Source organism: Ciona intestinalis, unplaced genomic scaffold (assembly GCF_000224145.3).
Source record: "Ciona intestinalis unplaced genomic scaffold, KH HT000034.2, whole genome shotgun sequence".
In the NCBI taxonomy this organism is placed as follows: Eukaryota; Metazoa; Chordata; class Ascidiacea; order Phlebobranchia; family Cionidae; genus Ciona; species Ciona intestinalis.
In genome coordinates this window covers 167,931-193,153 of record NW_004190356.2, presented here as the reverse complement: position 1 = coordinate 193,153, position 25,223 = coordinate 167,931, and the positions used below count along the sequence as shown (strand labels likewise).

The 25,223-nt window shown below is 33.0% G+C and overlaps 3 protein-coding genes, 1 long non-coding RNA gene and 1 other non-coding gene across 7 annotated transcripts in view; 3 read left to right on the top strand and 2 right to left on the bottom strand.

The window, feature by feature from the left end:
* Positions 1-3,635, top strand: part of LOC101242118 (transmembrane protein with metallophosphoesterase domain-like) — a 5,918-nt gene extending 2,283 nt beyond the window's left edge. The window contains exons 5-7 of the mRNA XM_004226937.4: positions 1,061-1,166; positions 2,475-2,614; positions 2,918-3,635. Coding sequence (XP_004226985.2) covers positions 1,061-1,166; positions 2,475-2,614; positions 2,918-3,108 — 437 coding nt within the window. The 3' untranslated portion in view covers positions 3,109-3,635. The remainder of the gene's footprint in view (positions 1-1,060; positions 1,167-2,474; positions 2,615-2,917) is intronic.
* A 238-nt stretch (positions 3,636-3,873) lies between these two features.
* On the top strand, positions 3,874-9,265 carry LOC113474917. The gene is made up of 3 exons (XR_003396635.1): positions 3,874-4,085; positions 7,892-8,036; positions 9,159-9,265. It is a non-coding gene; the product is annotated as an uncharacterized LOC113474917 (long non-coding RNA).
* LOC100186832 (glycine amidinotransferase, mitochondrial-like) lies at positions 4,313-10,827 on the bottom strand. Its single transcript, XM_002125488.4, has 10 exons — positions 10,689-10,827; positions 10,049-10,111; positions 9,148-9,264; positions 8,585-8,780; positions 7,811-8,004; positions 7,130-7,267; positions 6,289-6,453; positions 6,081-6,144; positions 5,072-5,188; positions 4,313-4,868 (listed from the first exon to the last, which is right to left on the bottom strand). Exons 1-10 carry the CDS (start codon positions 10,755-10,757, stop codon positions 4,759-4,761), a joined length of 1,233 nt encoding a protein of 410 aa, XP_002125524.1. The 5' UTR covers positions 10,758-10,827; the 3' UTR covers positions 4,313-4,758.
* A 1,503-nt stretch (positions 10,828-12,330) lies between these two features.
* Positions 12,331-12,449, bottom strand: LOC113474920. Its single transcript, XR_003396639.1, has one exon. It is a non-coding gene; the product is annotated as a 5S ribosomal RNA (ribosomal RNA).
* Positions 12,450-12,682: 233 nt separating this feature from the next.
* LOC100184389 (beta-1,4-galactosyltransferase 6-like) lies at positions 12,683-25,037 on the top strand. 3 transcript variants are annotated; one of them, XM_009862720.3, is made up of 10 exons: positions 12,683-12,791; positions 14,942-15,057; positions 16,371-16,469; positions 17,295-17,390; positions 18,422-18,540; positions 19,025-19,141; positions 19,825-20,015; positions 23,013-23,135; positions 23,748-23,849; positions 24,516-25,037. In XM_009862720.3, exons 2-10 carry the CDS (start codon positions 15,015-15,017, stop codon positions 24,646-24,648), a joined length of 1,023 nt encoding a protein of 340 aa, XP_009861022.1. In that variant the 5' UTR covers positions 12,683-12,791; positions 14,942-15,014; the 3' UTR covers positions 24,649-25,037. The 3 variants fall into 3 exon arrangements, with proteins under 3 accessions (XP_009861022.1, XP_018670678.1, XP_002125789.1); XM_018815133.2 differs by having other exon boundaries at positions 14,901-15,057; XM_002125753.5 differs by having other exon boundaries at positions 14,898-15,057.
* Positions 25,038-25,223: the final 186 nt, after the last annotated feature.

Sequence of the window (25,223 nt, the reverse complement as noted above, 5' to 3'; positions counted from 1 at the left end):
CGGAATGTCTAGTTTATTTGTGCGGCCTTTAACTGACATTAAACTCATTATCTTTACCAACATTTATCCTCGCAGATATTTTAGTTATGGCAGGAGATCTCACAGACGCAACTGTTGATGCTATGGGTGAAGCAGCTGAACCTCTTAGTAGAATCATTGCACCTTATGGAAAATACTTTTCTACAGGTTTGTTTGTTATCTGTCTTTTGTTTGTATTCTGTTTGTATATTGTTTTTTTTATAAAAGGCATGCCAACGAATATTAAAATTTGTGTAGGAACCAAAATGCTAAAATGTGATCTAAAGCAGTGGTTCTCAACCTTTTTAGCTTACGGACCCATTAACTTTTTTTAAAAATACAAACAAATTTTGATTTTTCATTGGTAATTTCAGTTTAAATTTTCCTACATTTGCTCTTAATGAAGTTTTGCCATGCATTAAATTTTTTATGTCAAGGATTCAATTTTCATGAAACGGAATGTGCTGTGTTGGTTGTTTTGTAGTTGTAATAGTGTTATAATATGATTTAGGCAACCATGAATATTACACTGGGGATGTGGAAAACTGGTTTAAACTGTTGGAAAGTTTTGGTGAGAAAAATTATAATATTAATAAATTGTTATTTGTTATTATAAGCACTTAACTTAGTTTTTCTTTTTTCTTTTTTAAATTTTTTTTTTTTACTAAAAAATTTAATAAAACATTATGGAATTATGGATATCCGGCAGTTAATTTCAGGTCTGGCCTACAATAGCATTACAAAATCTGTCCTGTTAATAACAAGTGAGCAAAAATCTGTCTTGAAACCATTTTCAGACATGCCAAATGCTGTTTTAAAACCTACTGCACCAATCTAAATTCTGCATTAAACTTATAAATTAAGCACTCACCCTTAAAGTTAAATATTTGGTCATTTTAATGTTAGTTATATTTTTGGCAGAGCCAACTTAGAAGTTGGGTATATAAAATAAGACACCATGGTATAATTTCCAAAGTTGGTTCTGCCAAAGTATAACTAGATGGCCCTCATTTATTCACTGATAATAAGAATTTGATCCCAGATTTCCACATTCTGCATAATTCAAATGTAAAAATTCATGACAAATCTGATGATAAGCAGTGGATTTGTATGGCAGGTGTTGACGACATACAAGCTGACCAAATTGGGTATTTTTTTGGTTTCTATATTGCAGTATATTAGTGCTTGGGCTACAAGGCTTAAAATTTAATAACTCATAAGCTGGCATGAAGTGTATAAAAATGGGTGGTCATTTGATTTGGTTGTAAAACAGTGATTCATAAAGTCATTGCATTGTTTTGTATTACAATAATATACACCGAATTTTAATTAGGTCCCCAAAGCTCATATTATGGTGTACTCATTAATAATATTTAAACACATACAAAAATTGCCATTTAGAACAACCTTTGGTAAAAAAATATTTTGAAAATGATACCTAACAGTTTGAAATTATTAATTTCTTTAACAGATGGTTTAACCTGGGTTAAATACCAAGGATATTTTAGGTGTTCCGGCATCAATTATTATAGACAAAGTTAAAATATGAATGAATGTAACTTACTTTATCCTAGCGTGGCCGACAGTCGTTATCACATGGGTTTAACACTTCGTTCCAGCTTACGAGTTACCATGTGTGTTACTTTGTGGGTGATTACTTTTTGGGAAATTTTTTCATTTTCTTTTATGTATGGCTGATAATTTGGACAACCCATTAGTGACCACTGGGTTGGAGCAATTGCTGTTAAATGTCTTGCCCAAGGACACATATGCCCACAATGGTAGCAACGTTGAGCCTTGAACCCATTACCTCTGGGTCACAGACCGGCGCGCTAACCACTATACCATGGCGCCAAACACACCTCATATCTGAACATACCACTGTTAGGTTGTGTTGATTTTATCTAAAACAGCCGTTCCCAAACTGGGGTTCCTATAGCAGTTTCAGAGGGTCCGCAATGTACAGCAATGATTGTGATTCAAAACCAAACCAAACATTGATAAGTTAATTGCAGCAAAACAAGTGCACCCATCCCATTAAACAGCTTACATATTTGATAGTTTTTGCTCTTTTTTTCATTGGTGTTGTTTTTGCTTTTTTCCCATATCATTCTTTAATTTTTATAGGGCCGCGAAATATTAAAATAATTGCAAAAGTTCCACCAGGCAAAATTTTTAGAAAAGTTTAGGAACCACTGATCTAAAACAAAACATATAAATATAATAGTTTGAAACAATGACTTGACTTTTTAACATGAGGTGTGTTCCGTTAAGGGTATATATGGTGTTGGAGATACATGGGTGATAAAAACTCTCCTAAGTTCGACTAAACATGCTGTTTAAAGCAAAAACAAGTTGGGCATATGTTTAGCAGATATTGCTAAAAAGGAAAAAATGATAATAATTTGTTAATTCTTGAATGAAACAGTCACATAGTAGCTTTATACTTGTAACAGATATACAGGACATGGAATGAACTTGAAACAAGCATACGAAGGTTGTGATGAGAAACATTCTACAATACTTGTGGCACATCAACCGAAAGCAGCAAAATTTGCGCTTGATTCTGATTACAAAATTCAACTGGTTTTATCAGGTACAACTAGTTTACACATTAAAAAACCTTGCCAATTGTCACCAAAGTCCCTGGGCAAGACATTTAATGGCAATTGCTTCAACTCAGTGGTCAATAAAAAATAACCACCCACCAAGTTACGTACATAGTTACTCATAAGCTGGCACGAGGTGTATGAACACCCATGTTATAAAAAACTCACCTTTTTCCGGTGACCCGAGTATAAAGCAAGTCATTCATTCAATCGAATATTAGAAGACAGAAGTTATTGGTAATCTGTGATACAATGCGTTTGCTCAACTAAGGCTTGAATTTTTAACACAGGGCATACCCACGGAGGCCAAATGTACCCTATAATATGGCTTGCATATTTCCTCAACCCATATTTGAGTGGATTGTACCAGCATGGAGCATCCAGTTATGTATATGTATCTCAGGGAAGTGTCTATTATGGATTCCCGCTAAGACTTGGTTCATATCCAGAAATACCAAACATAGTACTTAGATCTGTTTGACCCTGGAGCTTTTTATTTAAAAAAAAAAGTTTTTTTGAATTTAAAGATGTTTGTAATGTTACTGTTACAATTGTGGTTGTATGTGTTGACTATGTTAATTTTGTAAGCAGAAACATTTTTTGTGGAATATCTTTTTAAAATTATAATTGTGTGTTCTACAATGAATTTTACACTAGTGCTGTACTAAGGAAATGTTTCTTTCAATTTATCTAAAAAGAACTTATATTTTTATAACATTAGCCAATAGCTATTACAGTAGCTTTGTGTCATACCTAAGGACATGCAACTGCAATAAAAAATCTGTTTATTTTCCAAGTAAAATATGTTAGCAACACATGTGGTTTAAAATCTAAATCTATCTTAAAGAATGACCCATCCAATCGTACACTGGTACTGTACTCAGTTTTATTATTTATTGTTTATGCAATTCCCGTTATCAAAATCTTTGTTTATCTTTTCTTCAATCTTCAAGTTTCACATTCCAAAAAAAGTTATCTGAATAAATTAACCTGTAACTCGATGGTAAATTTTATTGAAAACACTTATTTTTGAAATTTAACTTAATGGTAGGCATGCACGAACCTATGTTTTTATTTTTTCATATTGTTTAAAATTGTTGCATGATCCCAGCAGTATTTGATTAGCCAGAGCAAATCTGTTGTGTTGCACTACAAGGGATACACAAAAAAATTGAGAACATCCAAAGTAAATTTGATTTTCTGGTAAGCTTATTAATTTTAAATAATTTCCCGTTTTTTTGTTACGTTAAAACTTATGTACGTTTCTGCATATTCAATTTAACTTTGACTATATTTGTTTAAAAAAATAATTTATTCTACATCACATATATTATGCTAATTGTTTTTTTTTAATTATTTAGCAGCGGATTGGTAAATTTTAAAATTAAGTATATTTTGGAGGAAAATTCTAAGACAGAAATCGGTGATCAAAACACTATTGAAAAGCAAAACTTGAAAGTGAGTTTTAGATTAATTAAAAGGTTGCATGTTACTTTTTTATTTATTATCATTGTTTACATGTTAAAGTTATATTTCCTAAAATTTGTTTATTTGCAATAATGTCAACCACATATATATTTTTTTGACCTGAATTTTACCTTCATTTTCTGTGTTATTCAATTAAAGATTTAGGTTTCAGTTTTTATATTCTCTGGTTTATATAGGTCTAGAAACAATTAGGAATATAATGTTATCGGATTTTTATTGGCTGTATGTACATGTGGCACAGTACAGTGCTGCACTGTAAAATCGTTATAAATAATATATTTGAACTCAGTTTTAGGAAAAAATTAAAAATAAATGATTTAAAAAAAATGAAAACATAGGAAGTATTAAATTTAGATTATTAAAAACATTGGAATTATACAAATATTACCTAATTTTATTTTAGGATAAGCTAGACAGAAATAAAGTAGTTTATATGTACAATCAAGTATTGACATTTTTTGACGTATGTTTCAAAAATTTTCTAATATTGTACGAATGCTATTGATATGAAAAAAAATCACAGTAAGAGAACTAAAAAAAATAATTAAAAATGTTCGCTTTATATGCTGGAATTTCAAAAAAAAAAGTTTTATACTAAATAACTTTATTGGGGGGTTTACATCACAGTAAAATGAAATGAATTCTAAATGTAAGATTGCAACTCTCCTCTTCTTCTTACATCTGTTGTCCAACAATGAAAACCACCGCCAAGAGAGTTGGCATGAGTGATATCTACTTGTACAGTTTTTATACCTGAGTAAAGTACAATGGTTTTGTCATGTTTTTATAGTATAAATTGTTTAAACACAATTTACTGGAATTTTCGTAAAAATTCAGTGGTTTCAAACATTTCAAGAATTAAGTGTTTAACAATCAACAATGAGTTAAAAACTGTAAATTGTCGACAATCACAATATAGTTCATTAAGAGGGAACTTATTTTAAAACTATATTTACCTAATTTTTCAAACATTTTTATGATTGGTTTTTCCACTTTTGAGCATAAAACTCTGTCCTCATCCAACATAAGAACGTTCATACTTAACCACTTCGATGACATCCATAACGGATGGTCTAAAATTGAAAATTAGAAAATAATTGTGTGCTATGACTATTTTTGTTCACTGAAAAATGATGTTGATAATAGGCGGATATTAGAACAAATTTGGTTTGAGGTGAATTTTGACTGATGTTTTCTTGGGCAACACGTGATGAAGATTGCTCCAAACCAGTGAACTTATTACCAATTTCGTTTTCGTATAAAACAGTATTTGTGTTAAACTATTGTCGTTCCAATCCTACCAAGCAAGGATTAACAGCTTCGCGAGAAAATCGCGTAAAAAAAACGCTGGAGTAATTTTTGCGGTTTTGACATCGGTTGAATTTGCGGTTTTGACAGGTGTTTTTTAAAGCAGTTTCGTTATTTTGTGGTAACTTTAGATCACATATATATTTTGATTTTTTGTTCTATGCCGATTTAATTAAGTTACGTTTATTCAAGCATTGCGAACGTGAGGCCGTTAACCTAAATTAACAAAAAGGTTTACTGCTTTAAAGCCCGTTAAAGTATGTCTTGCGCAAACATTCACGTTTATTTAGCTCATAGCTACATTGTGTCTGATCGATGTGCAATGTTGCAACTATTGTACACGTGTTTCGTTTGGTTTTCTTACATTGTGTTTAAATAGGTTGGGGGAAGTTGGGACACCATTTCATTCTTTGTTTCGTCCCATTCGATAGTAAACAAAAGGTATTACACGGCCTACTAGAGATCTCTAGTAGGCCGTGGGTATTATATAACCGTATCCTCATGGCTCCCATAAACCGTTGTTATTTGTTTAAAACACGATCTGAATATTTAGTTATTTTGTACTAAAGGTGTCCCGTCTTCCGAAACCCTACTATGTATCGGGAAGCGTTAGGAGGTAAAACTTTGAAATATTTATTGTGCATTGAAACCACTCACCGTCCGATAGCGTCGGTTTAGGTGCTTGGACGATTTTCCATCCAAATTTTTCGAACATTTTTAGCTGCGAAAACGAAATTTAAATAATAGGGTGGGGAAAACGGGACTCGGGTAAGACGGTTATAAATCTTTTACCGAAGCTTTGTTTCCCATCTTACCCCACCATACTATAAGATAATAATTAACAATGATGTTAAGTATTTGTTACCTGGTTGCAAGGCCTGTCGGGATTTGCAATTACAAGACCGGGTCCTATAATATTGAACGTTGCATCAATATGCATTGGGTTCGGATCATGGAACGTGAGTTCGTGTACTCTGTATTCAGGTCCAAGGTGGCGGCGCAACCATTCTATACCAAGGTGGTTAGTAACCTGTGATTCGTGGTGTGTAAAACGATTTACTGTCTATGTTGACATAAACTGCTATAAGTTAACCATTAGTTCAATTTATTGAAACGTGTTTGCTTTAAACTTAAAGCTCATTGCCCTTTTTTAATTGGTTGTTTCAAAACGGCGTGGCAAGAGGGCTCGTCACTGCTACCTTTGTGGGCGTATGCGTTCTTGTGCGAGGCACTTGACGACTTGCTCCAACCCTTGGTCACCAATGAGTTATCCAAATTATCAGCCATACATAAAAAATTAAATGATAATAATAATCCCCCACAAAGTAACATACATGGTAACTCGTAAGGGGGCACGATGTCTATAAAACAGAACACTCGTGTTATAAAGACTGCCGTTTTCCGGCCAAGAAGTTGCATAAACACATACATACAAAACCGCACGTTTTACGAATTTAAATACGACGCATTGATTGTTTGAGTCTCCCAAACTAAGAAGATCAGAGACAAGATATATCTTGTAGTTTTTATCAACAACATTTCCCACAATCTTGATAACTAAAGATTAAGTGCCAATGAATCGGCTGGGAGTAAGTTGCGACAGAGATAATGTCAAGGTCGTATACACGACTCTACTACGAAATGACAGTCGTACCGTGAACTTGCTGATTATATGCAAGTTAGACTTTGCCCACGACGATTTATACCTGACTCCGCTGTACAAATATGTCTCTACCCGCCCGAATAAAATCAGCAGCGTCAAAGCAGGGTTCAAATTCAGTCGTAACGAAACGGCCTTCCTTCGCAAGACGATGCCGGTCTTCAATACTTTCAATTGGATAAGTCTGTAACATATCCCTGCGTTCATATAAAATTAAGGTAGATTTATAAGTTTATTTTCCCGCTAGTTTACAGCAAGAATTACTAAAACCTATTTTTTTAAAACAAATGCGAAATCTTTTCGATAAAATCATTTTGGTTCGTTTTATTCTTTTATTGTGTAAACATCGCAGCTTAAAATGTTCGTTGTTGAATAAAAAGTCTGGCTAACGATCTGTACAGGAACAGGGAAAGTTACCCATGTGTTTTTGAACGTGTCTGTTATTCCTCTGTTGGTCATTTGTTAAAGTTGTACACAATCAGTTAAAGTTATAAACAATTATACGTTATATACGTACTGACATAAACATTATATTTACAAATTACCTACATACTAACCATTTTAGCACCTCATCAGAAATGTTAACCATCCTTTCATGATACCATGTCAGCTATAAACTTTTGCGGTAAAGCATAATAATATAACCACCATATTTTTGCGCAAACCCAAATAAAGGTGATCTTAACAGACCTTTTCAACGACCTGTTTTCGATTCACATTAACTTACATTGTCATATAATTCGTCGCCCATCAGCGGCTTTGGTGCGGCTGTCCACTTTGCACCGGCTTTAAAATATTCTTTTAACAGGGACCTGTAAGCTCTGTATTCGAAGAAACGTGACCTCCAAGCCATCGGAGCTTCCATGATCTCGTTCCCAAACACGATCAGGATATCTCGAGGCATGGCAGAATAAAGACCGACTAAATATTGAACAAACAGTCTTATGGACAAGGTCAGTTAATGATTTCATAAAGAATGTTACTTAAAGATTTTCTGGGTCACACTCTAAAGAAGGGGATTTGGGAAAATGGGCCTCAGGCCTAAAATATATATGGTATATTACTCGTAGGGCCTCAACCTTGCATAATGTGTCAGAAACGCAAAAAGAAAAAAATGTATTAAAAGTATACTCGTGTATAGTACTGTGTGGGATAAGATGGGAAACCTTTAGTACACGTAGTACTGAGGGAAGTGTGGGACACAATTTCATTGTATCTTACACGACTCCCATATAGACCATTGTTAATTATTTAAAACACGATCGGGGTATTTGGGTATTATGTGGTAAAGGTGTCCCATTTCTCCCCACTTGATATTATAATAATATGCAAACACCCTGATCGTGTTTTAAAAAATTACCAACGTTCTGTGCGAGTCGTGAGAATACAGTTTTATAATTCTTTAAATGATCTCTGTTTGCTACCAAATGGGACGAGAAAATAGAATAAAAATGTGTCTCATCTTCCCCCACCCTACTAAAAAAGAAAAATTGTTTCCGACCTGGTGACGAAAAATCGGGGGTTTTATAATCTTTCTCCCAGTTTATGACGTCAGGCCTGCGAACAATGACCCCTTCATGACGTAACACATTACACATCTCCTCCACTTCTTGCTTTGCCTTTTCAATATGTTTGTCGGGAAAAGGTGTTCCTCCGTATTTTTTGTAAAAGTCCCAATATTTCTCGTTCGTGTTTGCCTAAAATCGATTAATATCGACTTGCTTATTGTACTTATAATACAATAATTGGAATATATAGTTATATAGTTACCGCTAAAAAATTTAAGTTTCAGATGACTTTTATATTTTGTGTATTTTAAAAGAACAAAGTTCTTATATGGAAGTCGTGCGGTTTTATAATTCTTTGTTTACTATCAAATGAGAAAATAGTACGAAAAGGTGTCCCATCCACGCTCTACTATATTTTTTGTTAATAAAAAAAAAAAGAAATAAAAACTTCGATTATTTTACTCCAACCCATTATAAACATTATTAGAGCAAGATGTACGCTGTTTTATCGCAATAATTTCGGATATTAAACTTTTAAACGTTTTTATTACAATACCTTTACTTCAGTTGTAAACTGCGGAACGCATGCCCCATCAGGTCGACCAACAATTACTTCTTCAAGTGGATCCCATTCGTTGTGCGAGTTAACCGGTATAGAGGGTTGCGGTATCTCCTGTTTTATATAATATCTATCTATATATAATATTAACCGTATTATTATATGGAGTAGGATGGGGAAGATGGGACATCATATTATTCCATTTTCTCGTTTCATTTGGTGGCTAACAAAGAAAATTCAAAGGATCGTTAAACAATATCCTTGCGACTTCCACTGTCGTTACTTGTTCAAAACACGGTCAGGATATTTAAATGTCATGTGCTAAAGGTGTCCCATCTCCCCCAACTCTACTGTATATTTTTGACTAATATACATGCGACTTAAATGTGTTAAAAGGCAATTTGTAATGCTTTAATAGAGATACAATTTAGTACATCAAAAGCCGTATTTGTATAATGCTTAAAATGGTTTCCTTGTGTGGAACAAACAAACACATTAACTTTTTGTTGTCGTTATATTTAACATTAGTTTTGTTCTAATCTATCTGTGTGAGGTACCACGGTGAAGCATGCGCCTAAAAAATTAGACGGGTGTTAGCTATTATAGGATAGGAAAAATAGGACACCTTCAGCACATAATATTTGAATATCCTGGTAGTTTTAAAAACAATTAACAACGGTCTATGGAAGTCGTCGTGACCATACGTTTTCATAATTCTTGAATTTTCTTAGTTTACAACCAAATGCGACGGTAAAATAGAATGAGTAGTTGTCTCATCTCCCCCCACTCTACTATACATTAGTGCAGAGGCTAGGCTATGAACGTCACATTTTCAAAACTTGTTTAATGTGACGTCACAATTTAGGGGAATAAATGTTATTTGTTACGTAATACGTACCCCGGGAACGACTCTTTTGGCATGCTGGGTTCTTGCCGTGAGCACACTACCGCTTCCAGTGGCCTAAAAATAAAGTTTAGGTTGGAAATCTTAATATTATGCGCTGGTTTTGTTCTATTTGATTAAAAGACTGACGGTGCCATTTTGGGAAAAATGTATATCTTTTAACAATTAATTGGTTGGACTTGAATTTTGTCTGTTATACGTTTTCGTAGCACCAGATCCTGGTACAGTTTATACAGCAGGGTTAGGAGAACATGGGACACTTTTAGCACATAATGTTTTAAACAATTAATAACGGTCTATGGGAGCAGTGAGGATACGGTTTTATAATTCGTTGAATGCTTTTTGTTTACTACCATATAGGACGAGTAAATATAATGAAAATGTGTCCCGTCTTCCCCCACCCTATACCATATTTTTTTGTAAATTTTACAGGACCACGAAAATTTTAATACAATACCAACACTCGCAAAACAAAAATTTTTGGGTATGTGTTGTATAATGATTGAAAACGTTTAGAAATAACCGGTTGCCTGTTTTACTTAATAGTGTTTATTTCGTAATCTAAAAGTCTATATTTAGACCATCGCTATGCAAACTCAGACATTATGCCTCCAATAGTTAATCATTGTTTTACCTTAAGCAAGACATCGCTTACGAGTTTGGTCTGTCGCAATACTGCCGATACACTTTGCAAAGTTTTCATTTTAACTTTTTGTCTAAATTGATCACACCTGGATGTTGCTATTTTTATAACTGTAAAATGTGTTAAACAAATAATGAATGAAAATAACAAATATCGACTTTTCGTCTAAAAAACATAGCTGATCGACCTTTCCATATTTACATTACACTTATTAGTAAAAATGCATATACGGCTTTAAATGCATTGCTATATATGCAATATAGAATGAGCGCCAAGCATAGCTTCTCATGTCCTGTCCTGCTCTTGCTGCTACGTGCAACAGTCCACTTACATGTTTCGAAAAGTTTTTGACGAGTTCTATCACGAAAAAGGGAATCAGGCGGTTAGCAAGTTCATGGTAAAAGCAATGCCAACGAAATACCGAGCAGTCCAACTACCGCCTATGTTTGTCAAAAGCAAGCAAAGGTGGTAACTTTCGCAATGGGTTTAAATAAACTTCATTGGTTACGTTTTTCTATTGTGGAAAGGCGTAAAAAGGTTATATTAACATTATCAACCATTTCTCGTAAATAATATATTTCCTCTAAAATGACAAAGATGTCACAAATTAACCGCTTCTAAATCCTGTTTTTGACTTTCTTCGATACAAAAAAGTACCCGTGTTTTTAGACTTTACAATTTTTTCATTAGTTTGTAATTCCAAGTTTTCCTTTAATTCACCTAAAAACATGCATTTTTCATATTGGTTTGTTATTTTTGACTTAAATTGATGCTTAATTTGCATTTTACGCAACAATTGATTAGACTATTTCTATGGCTTTGGGTAAAGGTGGGACCACACGTTAGTGGTATGATGACATCTCTTATTTCGTCAAATAGTGGTTGGGCATGACATGGCCTACTAAAGACATCTTTATTTCTATATTAACGACATTCTGCAACTTGTAGTTAACCCAACGAAATTAACCCACTGTGATGCTAGTTTCTTTGCCAGGTAAACTTTAATAAAGTAGGGTGGAGGAAGTTGGGACATCTTATTATTCTATTTTCTCATCACATTTGGTAGTAAACGAAGAAAATTCAAATAATTATAAAACCGTAGGCTATATCCTCACGACTCCCATTCCAATAGACTCATAGAGCATATAGACCATTGTTAATTGTTTAAAACACGATCAGGATATTTGGCTTTGATGCGCGTTTTATAAAATCGTGCTGATAATACTATATCGAATAATTCTGTAACATTACTTTCCTGTTAATTATTAAATCCGTAAGAAAAAAAAGGGTCCGTGAAAGGAAAATTAAAAAATAGTCTCGTCTGACAAAGTGTTCTATCTTTCCCCATCCTAATTCAAATATCTTAATCGTATTTTAAATAATTAACAATGCTCCATGGAAGCTGTGGATACGGTTTTATAATTCGTTGACTGCTTTTGTTTACTGCCAAATGGGACGAGAAAATAGAATGAAAATGTGTCCCATCTTCCTCCACCCTACTATAAATAAGTTTATTACAAGGTTAGAAATAAATGTAAATAACACAAGATAATATAACACTTTTAAAAACATGTTACCGACAGCAAAGTCCGCAGAAATGAATTCGTAAAATTAAGATTTTGCCAACACAAAATGCCTACAACACCCGGTATTCCCAGGCGGTCACCCATCCAAGTACTAACCGGGCCCGACGTTGCATAACTTCCCAGATCGGACGAGATGGGGTGTTCTCAACGTGGTATGGTAGTAGGCGTAAGTACCACGCAAAGTACCACTATTAAACCGTTTATATGTCTTCGGGCCCTGTTTGCAAATACGCGAGTACTACCTTAGTTAGCTGTTTTTTAGTTACAGAATTCTCGTAACATGTTTCTAATTGGTTATTTGGTTTACTATATAGTGCCCTTGTTTTGATCAGAGTGATAAAAAAACTTTCTATGACGCTGTTTTGACAAAAACAGCGGGTCGATGTTTGGGGAATACCCAATGAAATTTCAAACTTCATTTGCAGTTGGCGGTTTTGTTTAGTTCATCGGAGCCTGTGGTAGGACGTGCAATGTTAAAAGTATTTCTCTAGTCTGGTCGTTTTGTATGGTGAGTATTCAATTATTATCTTAAAGTTTATACTTAAACCAATAATTGACGCAACGAGTCGTTTTTGTAACGTGTATAAAAACGGACCTTTTAAGTATTTCATTCCACGATATATTTGTAATTGTAAATGTGATATAATAAATTATGAATTTGTATGATTGTGTGGATGTTGGCGGCTGTGTTTTACATCAACGAAATGCATTGTTTGGGTTGGAAGGTCTTTTTAACTAAACATTTGGCTTATTTGCCAAAACTCGTCTGCAGTCTTTGTCTGCGTTGTTGTATCTAAAACCGACGGCTTAAATTTTCGCAAGAAAAACATTTTATCGTATGTGGTAAACTGGTAATACGACAAAGGAAAGTTTTTGTGGGCAGTCAATTTTTATTACAAAACTTTAGTATAATACATAAACTTTAATATAAGTTTCAAGGATGGTGTATATTTTATGCTTCAGCCATCTGCAGAGTATGGCAGTTCTTGACAACACCTTCCGTGTTCAAGACAGTTATTTTTCGTGTGCGGGGGTGCTATTATCAAAAATCACGTTAGGAAATTTTACTTAAGTAAATACATTTGTTTCTTTGTTAAATTAGTTGGCGTGCAAAACCAAAAGTTTGTAAACAGAATGGCTCGTGCACCTGCCGTACTCTACAGACTCGTGTTTTGGTATATATTAGAACACTTGTGCTTAAAACTTCTCAAACTTTTTGTTTCCTAATTCGTGTTTGAAAAAAAAATTGAAATTAAATTGTAAATATATATATATACAATTATGTTTTTTTTGTGTGGCTGGTTTGCAAAAAAATGATTTTAAGTTAAATGATTGTAACTCTATCCTCGTATGGCCGGAAAGCGTCAGTCGCTATAACATGAGTTTTCATACACCTGGTGCCAGCTTACGAGCCGGAAAGCGTCATTCGTTATAACACGAGTTTTCATACACCTGGTGCCAGCTTACGAGCTGGAAAGCGTCAGTCGTTATAACACGAGTTTTCATACACCTGGTGCCAGCTTACGAGTTACCAAGTATGTTATTTTGAGAGTGAAGTTACTTACCAAAGTGGTGGTCAGAGCACTCTAACGACTGAGCAATATTACCAGTCTGTAACCACATGATTGCATGTAGCTTAAGTTAAAAATATTAACCAAAAGCCCAGATACTAGAGTAGAAAGTAACATGGCCATATTTACAATACCCGGTTTATTATTTAAGAACTATTATAGGTTGTTAAGGGTTGTAATATTTTCTGTTATAGTTGTTTTAAAAGTTGATTATCCGGTCATGTATGTAATTACCTTGTACAGAAGATTAGAATGATGAATAATAGATAAACACCCTACTAAAAACGAAGTAGGGAAGTTTATTAGATGTATGAAACAAGAAAAGGTAGTATTATATATAGTCAAGTGGGATAATAAAAGAGGAATTTCTATAACTTTCAATAAATTTAACAAAATAAATAAAGTACAGGGGAATAATACAAATATTTATCGTACAACTTATGCATGTAAAAATAATAAGGAAAAAGGGTGTGGTTATGGTATGTTTGCAAAAATTAGAAAATATCAGCAGCAAGCTTCTTCTTTCTTCAATATATTCAATAACATAGCAAATACCTGCATCTCATATTAAAAGGTTTAAAAAAAACAAAAAAAGGATTATTAGTCAAGTTTTGTTTCATTTAGTAATATGTGTTTTACTGAAAAAAACCTTCTTGCTTAGAACAAAATAAAGCCAAATAAATATAGTTTTTATCTACAAAGTCTGTTTGTGTTAAAATGACTTTTTTAATGGGCTAATGGGGTTGTCTTGTACGCTCTTACCTCAAGTACCCCATTGTTTTTTATTACCCCACTTGACTATGCATATAACCCATCTATTCAATGGTAAAGCTCAAGGAGGCAGTATATTAAAAGTTCATTAGACTAGGTCTATGTGAAATGTAAAAATCAACTAATGAAAATTACTCATAAAGTTACACTAACTCTCAAGCTGGCACAAAGTGTATGAAACTGAACACCTGTGTTTAACGACTGTCGTTTTCCAGCCACGCAAGGATAAAGCAATCTACATTCATTCATTCAACCAAACCCTTTTTTTTCAGAAGTAAACCAACCACAGTGTTATAAAGCTAGCTATGGTACGCAGATATAAGTATCCAAGGTTTCTTAGTCGTCCTCGTGGGTATGTTGTACTTCTGCTGCTTTCTTTCCTCTGTACCATGTATTCAATGCTGCATTTCATCTATTATAAACCTGGAAGAGGTAGGTTACATTTAAACTATGTGAATGATAACCACTGGCGTAGAGTACGGGCGTGCGGGAGTGCGACGCACTCCCGCCAATTTAGGAATTCGCTATTCTTGTTTAATGGACGACTACTGCACGCGTGTATAATGTTACGACGATAACATTAATTCGTAAAGAAATGTTAAAATTTGACTTAAATTTGCGCAAACACGATTATTACAACAGCGTATTACCGGGAATTTAGTGGCGGTTTAAGAATGCCTGGTTTGCAAGTAATTCCCGAACATACACGTGTCGAAATACTGGTTTATATTTCTCACGTAATACGCATTCGTCACAATTCCTATTATTGCGAAATAGCTAGTTATGTTACGTCACAATTGCGAATCTCTTGGCTGTATAAATGCGGGATTTATGATAAAATAAAGCTGTTTGTTACGTCAGAACTGCACCAATAGGTAACTTACGTTAACATTATACGATTTGTTACGCAGCCGACCAAGTAAATAAAGTCCAGGCTACTAAAATATCGAGCAGTATTACACTTGCAAATTAAACCACGTTACATTGCAATAAGTGTTCCTGTCGCGTAGAAGTTCTAACTATTGCGTTAAGATACATCCGAATTAAATTGTGTTTGCGTGTTTGTTTGCGTACTCCCAGCAATTGCAAAACTCTACGCCAATCATTGATATTGATAACCATTTGCATTACTATTAGTTATGTTCACATTTAGTATAAAATGTAGCCCAAGTTTGGAAAAGTTGATTTTTTCAGAACAAGTTGTTACTATGTTACTATGTGAATTATTACCATTTGCATTATACTGTTAGTTTATTCGCATTTTAGTATAAAACGTATGGGCTACTAATTTTGTAAATGTTGTTTTTTTTTATCTGAACATGTTATTACTATGTGGATGATTATCATCTCATTACATTGTACTGTTAATTATGTTCACATTTTAGTAGGAAGATAGAAAAAGTCACCACTTTTTTACCAATGTTTCTAACTAACACAAAATTGTTTTAAGAATTGAAAATATGTTGATATCACGGGATATTACTAACATGGGCATACTTGTTTTTAATTTTGTTGTCACTATCAAAACGTTTGAATGACGTTGACATGATGACATCCTACTGAACCAGATCTAGCCTAAAAAAAAAAGTTTTTAAAAAAAAAACGTTCTACTTGCACAAGCCCAAATTATTAAAATGTAGTTGAAGTTATTTAAACTGATTTTGACTTTGAATAAAATGTATTTCGTCTTTCGACGCCATTGGACATTTGATCAACCTCTAAAATAACTTTCTATTATTTTGCAGCCAATGCTCTTCTGTACAGATATCAAGCCATGCAAGAAACGGTCATTGATTACGTATATTATGGAGGAATACGCAGGCGAAAAGGAAGGTTAAATCAAGGTGTGTATGTATGAATGAATGTAACTTACTTTATGCTCGCAAGGCTGCAAAACGGCAGTTGTTATACCAAGGGTGTTCTGCATACACCTGAAGCAAGAGACCATGTATATATATATATGCTATTTTGAAAGTGATTATTTTTTTGAATTTTTTCATTTGTTTTATTATATGGATGATACATACCCTACAATGGTAGCAGCGACGAGGCTTGAAGCTATTACCTCTGGGTTACAGGCAGGCGAGCCAACTACCATGGCGCCGGGTGTTTTGTTTTCTTGATTAGCAATTAATACTATAAATAACTATGAGCACACATATACATCCTGCGTAATTGTGGCAAGACTTGTGAAGGGAATCCAACATGTGTGTGAATAATGTGATTATGTCTTTACTAAGAAGGATATTTTCCACACTAGCCTGCACTGCAAAGATCCTAATTTGTATATCTGCCATATGGCTCATAGATAAACCCTAATCAATTATTTATTAATGTAAGTAACAACGGTGCATCAGGAAAATGATTAAAACGTTTCAGGCAGCACTAAAATATACATGTAAAGACTAGTAAAGTTATAGTGATAAAAAGTACAAAAACAATTTTTTGGTCAACTATGGTTACTAGTCTTACCACAATGAACTTAATGTAGTTGGGCTAAGTTATGACACTTGTATATAAAGTTATAGTGCTTTAAATAATGTAATTTTTTTGGACTGAGAAAAACATGTATATAATATATATATATATATATGACATAAAAGTTAAAAACGATTTGAAATCATAAAATATTCAAGTTATTTAAAATTTAGTATTATATTTATACCCAGGTTCAGCAAGCACTCCTGCACAGACAATACCTTATCTTCCATTAAATTATAATTATTCCAACTTTGACGTTTGTCCTGAGAAGTTTCCAGAAATGAGTAAGTTGAGTGATAAAGTTTTCTTTTTTTGTATATATAGCCTGCAGTAGGGTGGGGGAAGATGGGACATCTTTTAACTCTATTTTTTTCGTCTGATTTAGTAGTAAACAAAGAGCATTTAAAAAAATATAAACTATTTCCTTACATTCTCTATAGAAAGTTGTTAATTGTTTAAAACACGATCAAGATATTTGAATATTAGGTTCTAAAGCTGTCCCATTTTCCCCACCCTTCTATATACTACAATATTGTCTTGTTTGCCAATTTACTACGGCTAAGAATTGGCGGATTAAAATTATTGCAATTAATTGGTTTTGTTTATAATGTAGGCCATTATTTACCCAGTAGGTAGAGTGCATTTATAAAAACTAATACTTAAACTGGTATATGTTGAAAAAGAAAAAACAAATTTATAGGACATTTTTTTAATATTTTACTTTAGTTTTCATGCAAGTTTTTAAAATTTCTCTGTTAAAAAATAAGCCTAATTTTACGCTGGTTTAACAAAAAACATAGCAGTTAACAAAAAGTCGCATCTGTCAAAAAAAGGTCTAAACTTTAAACCACACAAAATTATTTAGTCAGTGCACTCTCAACATTTTAATAGTTTGTCAAAACTTTAATTTATAAAGTTCTGACTTGTGTCACATGTAGTGCAATAAGTGCACGACTTTATTTATTAGACAATAAGTTGATACCAGTGACCTTAAAAAAAAACTACTAGTATGCTGTTTAGTCTGATTTTATTTTAGCATTAGCCAAAGCCAACTTCAAAGTGAGTGTCAATAAATCAATACCATTTGCATCCATTTCTCTCAGAGATTGCGCCTATTTTTTAATTTTCATCATAGCCTTCAAAGTACATCAAAGTGTTAACGGGTGGCATTTTTCTTTGTGTATAGAATAAAAGATGTCTTATTTATTTTCTGGCTGCACATGTGCCTAATGTATATTTTTAATCGTATTTTAAGTAACAAGCACCATTGGAATTGTTATTTTCAGTGTAATGACTGTTTTTACTTTTATTTTAGAGGGTCAAATTTATGTCAACATGACAGAAATACCTCTTTCTGAAGTAAACACAAATTTTTCCCACATTATTCAACATGGGGGAAGCTGGGAACCACATGATTGTATAGCTGCGTGGAATGTGAGTAAAAATACTACAGTTGTACTCAAGTGAACTTGAGTTTTTTAAGGATTACATTACGATATGAGTATATGTAATATGACATAAGATTTTGTCATATATAATTGAGGAAGAAATAAAACTGGTTTAAACAAGCTGTAAATTCGTGAATTTTTTCAAGTTCAATTTTTATGATTAAACATAGGATTCTGTATCTGTTTTATGTTGTGAAACATGTTTTCTTACCCCACAGTGATCGCACTTTAAACTTTTCAAACTGAGTAGTATTATATAGGTTACCACCATCAGCGTAAAATAACTTTTATCCAGCTGTTAAGGTGGCTATACAAAGAGCAGCGCAAAAATGTACGGAAACATTATTTAATTAAGTTCCCTATGTTTGGCGATTTTAAGTGCAATTGCATTTTAGAAATGTCAGGTTGCATTTTGAAAACAATGGTAAACTGGTCTCCCTATGTTAGTAATCACATTAAATGACCCACAGGTTGCGTTTCTCATCCCATTTCGAAATCGATTTGAACATTTACCCATCCTGTTCAGACACTTGCTCCCCATGCTCATTAAACAAAGAATTAAATTTTCCATCTTCGTAATAAACCAGGTAATTCAAATAAATTAAGATGTTTAATGTTTTACTGTTTAATCTGTAGTAACTGGAACAAGACAGTATAACGTCAATAGGAAAAATTGTGAAAAGATGGTTTAAATTTATTATGTTCAATGAGGTCTGGAAAACTAAATTAGATCACTACTCTCACTTTTTAATAATTTAGGCTTTGCAAATCCACCTGGGTTTTGTACTAGTTTGCACGTTGTACCATACTGTTTGCAAAATTTACTACAATTTCTTCAACCCAGTGGTCACTAATAGGTTGTCAAATTATTAGCCATACATAAAAAGAATTTAATAATAAAAATCGCCCACAAAGTAACATTCATGATAAAACTTAAGCTGGCACGAGGTATGACCCGTACTATAACAACTGCCGTTTTCTGGCCACGCGAGGATAAAGCAAGTTACATTTATTCAAATAATAATAATCGCCCACAAAGTAACATACATTGTAAACTGTAAGCTGGCACGAGGTATGACCCGTGTTATAATAACTGTCATTTTTCGGCCACACGAGGATAATGCAAGTTACATTCATTCAAATAATAATAATCGCCCACAAAATAACATACTTTGTAATTTGTAAGCTGGCACGAGGTATGACTTGTGCTATAACAACTGTCGTTTTCTGGCCACGCGAGGATAAAGCAAGTTACATTCATTCATAACAGGAAGGTGACGATTTGTTCAACCGTGCATTACTGCTAAACATTGGCTTTGTGGAAGCAATGAAAATCGATCATTCTTTCGATTGTTTTATTTTCCATGACGTTGACCACATTCCTGAGAATGATCGGAATTATTACGGCTGCACGGGAATGCCTCGCTTGTTCGCTGAACAACTTGACATTCATGGTTATAGGTGAGTCAGCATTCTTAAATGTGACGCAACAACATGAGTCAGTGTTATGGTTGTGGTTGTATATGTGTTGCTGTTTGCTGTTGTTTATGTATTGATTGTGGCAGTATATATGTTGTTGTGCTCTTGGCCTTTCATTTCTAAGAATCAGAATATTGTTAAAGTTTTTAGTATTTTGGGAATATAAACAACTATTAAAACAAACACTTTACCCTATTATCAAAAATTTTCTTATTGAATCTTGTGTTTTGGGACTTTAAAAAGAAGGTATTTACAAAAAATGAAGAGAAAATGTTACTATTGTTTAGTCAAAAATCATCACTATACAAAATTATACAGAATATTTGGTTTGCGGTGAAACACTGCCAAATTAAAGCCTTAAATGACATTACGATGGTAAATTAAAGTTGTTTAGGCTCTAGAATTTATATTAACAAATTCAGTCAGAACTTGTTTATATATAATATAAGGATTTTAGTATTTTAACACTTTCGGCGCCAATCTACGTATATATACGTTTAAGCAACAATGGTTTCGGTGCCATCACACGTATATATACGTTTTAGCATTTTTTCATTGTTATGGGTGCCGCATTGCGTTTAAACTAATAGTAAACCACGTATATATACATGCGCTCGATCTAGGCTGCATTGAGACTAAATGCGAACGTCTGCTTTGAGATTACGTTTTTTTGAGATTACGTATTTTTGACCAATTAGCTTGTGATCCTGCAATCAGCTGTTTCTGACGATTTCAGGTATATTTTACGCAATATTTACTAGTTTACAATGGTTTCACTGCTGCCACTGCTCGAATAATTACGGATAATGGTTCAAACTTCTAAGTTTTATAGTCTGATCATTATAATTATGATGTTGTAAAGTTTTGTTTTGTCCAATACTTATTCTTCCGGCTGTGACGAATAGTAAAGATATGGATAAATTGGTAGTGATGTTATACGTCCATACAAACGGGAAAACATGGATATGTCACTGTTTCTTGGATTCCTGTTGCTTGCTGTTGTATAATTCGCCTCTTTCAATTGTAATTCAAAGCTTGTTAAAAATTTAATAAAATCCAAAATTCTTGCGGCACCCAGTGTCCGGTTGTTCAAATTAGTGCGGCGCCGAAAGTGTTAAAATAAAAAAGTTACATTTTTTTTAATTTTTATTAAAAATACACAAATATTGGCTACCTGTAGTTTGTTCCCATTGTAAGTATTTAAAAGGGAAATCCATAAGAAACAGAAAATACTTAAACAAAAAGTCTCTAATTGTAGTTTATTTGTTGACTTTTTTGTTTTATATATATTTGTTTTCGCGTACAGTGTTAAAGCAATTGCGTACTGTCTAGGCCCGTTTTTTTTGCCTAGCAATGCGGCTGGTACGAACACATCTTTAAATCCATAAAGTTAATTTTCTGCAGGCTAGGCTTAAGCGTTCTAAATTTAACACCACATAATATTGAAAAATTTACTTTGTTTGGATTAGTTTTTCCTAACCATCATATTCTTATCACACCGACCATACAATGCTCATTTCATATTAGCAGCTATACATATTTCCGCCACCCCGTCATACATCATTTATTTATCCATTCCTTGGTTACCTTGACGATGATGATGATGTCACAATCCACAAGAGCTAGATAGCAAGTATATACGAGAATGAAATTTGAAAATTTCTCATGCATGTTTTCTTACCAGTCTTGTTGCCACAATTCAAGATTTCCTGTCATGCCTCCGATTTTGCTTTATTAAGTTCAAATAACCAATTATTGAGCACTAATTGCATGGAAGATCTTCACACTAAATTACAGCATGTTTTGTTTAAAGATTTCAATCTTTATATGTTCCTTTTTAAGTTTTTTTTTTTGTCAAATCCTACATTTTCATGGGTACATTTTTCAAAACAGTATAGCAATTATACAAGTTGTGTTTTGAAAATAACCTAACCTACACAGTTATGTTACCTTTTCGTAATCTCTCTGCAACTAATGCTTTATAACATTCTAATTAATGGTTCAAATCTTTTTTAAGACAAGGCCAATAATGGTACATGGGTACCGATCTTTTAAGAATTTTAATTTTTATGTAGTAACATTGAAGGGAAAGCCCCAGAGCAATATAGAGCTCAATTAAAATCCTTTCTTTGTCAGAATGAAGTTAAAATCTTATTTTTAGGACGAATATAAACCATAGTTATAAAAAATACATTCAAACCGAGTTTACTATAAACTTTTGAAAGCTATGATGCAGTTTTATTGATGGAAAATCCTTTCCTTTTTTAAAGTGAAACCAACTAAGCATTTTTATGCTAACTATAAGTGAAATGGTGATTTTTCCGAACACAGAGACTGTCAAAGCTTATTTAGTTTTCTTAGTATTATAACTAATCACAACCAACTATTAGAAATGTTTAACTTATTAGTTACACACATAACATTTTTAGGTTAGTTTATTTTTGTGCATGAAACCTGTGTCTAACATAGCATTATTTCAGCAATTATTTTTATTCAATTTAGTTTTTTTAAATTTGCGATATTCAGCCTGCATAAGCATGCTAGATATGAGATATTGCAAGATTTTATACGGTAGCAAATAACTAAACAAATCGGTCTTAACTACTTTAATATAAATATACATACAATTAACTTTTAATTTATAAACCATTTGAAGCAATTCTTAACAGTCAAATTTAAAATATTTGAAATTTTCATGACTATTTTTTTAACGTAATTAATGGTGATTTTATTAAATCTGCTTTAGCAAAATTGAAACTGTATTTAGAGTGAGACATTTCATATAAAAAGTCCTAATTCTAAAAGTAAGCATTTTCAAAACTACAAATTTTGTTCCACAATTACAAGTAGCTCAAACCTTGTACATTGGGGTTTAATTAGTTTTGCAATTTATGTTAGAAAGAAAAATCATAAATTTTTAATTCGGACATTGAATAGTTGTTTATATGTTAACAAACAGACATTATTAATCTGTCATAGATTGGAATACGAGGATTTCTTCGGTGGCGTTAATGGTGTAACAACGCAGCAATTTAAAAATGTTAACGGATTCTCAAACCAGTTCTGGGGGTGGGGTGGAGAAGATGATGATTTCTATACAAGGTTTGTAACTTAACTGCAGGATTTTGTGTATGTTTAATTGGCGTTTACCAGTCTATTTAAACCCACAGTTCACTTTTACAGACAATTTGTTTTGTTAACCCATTGAAAGTTTATATTAAGTTAATTCTGTGTCAGAGGTAAAGAAATACACAAAATATGCAAAGTTTTAAAAAAGTAAACATCCGAAACATTATTGTAATGTTTTATGGCTTTTTCCAAGGACTTTTGGATACACTAAGCAATAACCGGCGCCGTGGCATAGTGGTTAGCGCGCCTGCCTCTAACCCAGTGGTCACTAATGGGTTGTCCAAATTATTGAGCCACACATACAAAAATGATAAAACCCCCAAAAAATAATCACCCACAAAGTAACATACATGGTAACTCGCAAGCTGGCACGAGGTGTATTAACACCCGTGTTATAACGACTGTCGTTTTCTGGCCACGCGAGAATAAAGTAAGTTACATACATACAATAAGCCTGAACGCTATAAAGGTTTCGTACATGTTATCTTACATATTTTAGCACTTTCTCTTAGCTGTCTTTTAAGTTCCCCCTTTTCGTACCGTATAAAAGTTACAAGAAAGTTTGTAAAGCAGTTTTTTCACCAGAATCAGACATTATGGTTACAACGTATCTCGTCCACCAAATAATTATGGAAAATACCAATCCATAGTCAACCACCATACACAAGAGAGACAATACTTAGGAAGGTAAGAGTGTACCATGTCGATTTTCGTAGTATTTTTTTGTATATAATTTTTGTTATCCAAAAAAAAGTATGATGGTCTGCTATATACCACAGCTGCTCAAAAACACTTTAAAATTAGGTTATGCACCATTGCCCAGTTTAATACGTTCCATAAACTGCAGTTCGAAGAAGAGAATACCTTATGTATCAAAATATACATGAAATTTATATCTGTTTTTTTTGTTGGGGCTGCATTTACATTGCACAAAGATTAACCCATGCACAATATCGGTCTTGTAAACATTAAATCTTGTTACTTCCTTCAGATTTAGGAATATATGCTCAGACATACATTTTTTTACAATTTTATCGGAAAATTTTAGTTTTACAGTAGTTTTGTAAAGTCAAATTAAAAGTCACTCTGTGTATATAGTCATATTTAGTACCTGTTGGTCAAGCGCATCGACTATAAAATTATAACAGTCCAGTTTTTTAAAAGTCCCTACTCTGGGTGCTAAACTTTATTCAAAAATCTTAGAAGGAAACAAAAATTTGAGTATAATACAGTAAAAGTGTATTTTTAGACCAATTTGAAGGTTCACAGCCAAAAAATCACCTTTGTTGAGTTTTAAAAGATATTAATATGGTAAAAAATGCAATCCAGCAATAAAACAATTGGACTTTCTAGATTTAGTCGGCTGAAACATTCAGTTGAAAGGAATTTCATTGATGGTTTAAACAGTCTGCACTACAAGAAACCTACTATACGACATTACCCGTTATTTACTAATATATCACTTAAGCTGCGCCCTGACGGATGAAATGGCTTCTAGATTTTTATGTTCTTTAACATAATTTTAAATTCGTACTATTCTGATCTCTCTTCAAGTACTATATGTGTGTCTCCCTTATCTTTGTCAATGTGTCTCTCCTTTCCATCTGTTTTGTAAGATTCTTTAATTGTTATTGTCATGACATTAAAGTTTAAACCATTTTTTTACAACACCATTTTTCTCAAAATGTAATTGCTACCCTTTTTTCACTGTTTCAATTTCAACTCCATTTTTATATAGGCCTACTGTACTTCTAAAATGTGAACACACCATGTGTGTAATGAACATTGTTTACTCAGCAGAAATGAAATGTTTTCTACAATTTGTGTTTTTGTTATTAATAATTGGTATTACATTTCTGCAATGATTGCCTCAAAGCTAAGGCAGGAAAGCTATTTATATTTTTGTCCTAAAAATATGTTTAATTTAACTTTTGATTCTAAATTAAGCAACACATTGATTAGTTACAGATTTATTTTATATTTGGTCAAATATGTAAAATTTGTTATATGTTTTACAATGCAACATCTCATTTGTATCAGCATTTAACCATACCTATTAGT

Excerpts from the sequence above, each read along its gene's own strand:
- LOC100184389 (XM_018815133.2), top strand. The coding sequence starts at position 14,931 with ATGGTACGCAGATATAAGTATCCAAGGTTTCTTAGTCGTCCTCGTGGG. Across the intron at positions 17,391-18,421 it reads TGAGAAGTTTCCAGAAATGA|AGGGTCAAATTTATGTCAAC; the intron begins GTAAGTTGAGTG and ends CTTTTATTTTAG. Across the intron at positions 18,541-19,024 it reads ATTGTATAGCTGCGTGGAAT|GTTGCGTTTCTCATCCCATT; the intron begins GTGAGTAAAAAT and ends AATGACCCACAG.
- LOC100186832 (XM_002125488.4), bottom strand. The coding sequence starts at position 10,757 with ATGAAAACTTTGCAAAGTGTATCGGCAGTATTGCGACAGACCAAACTC. Across the intron at positions 10,112-10,688 it reads TAAGCGATGTCTTGCTTAAG|GCCACTGGAAGCGGTAGTGT; the intron begins GTAAAACAATGA and ends CTTTATTTTTAG. Across the intron at positions 7,268-7,810 it reads GCGACGAATTATATGACAAT|ACTTATCCAATTGAAAGTAT; the intron begins GTAAGTTAATGT and ends GATATGTTACAG.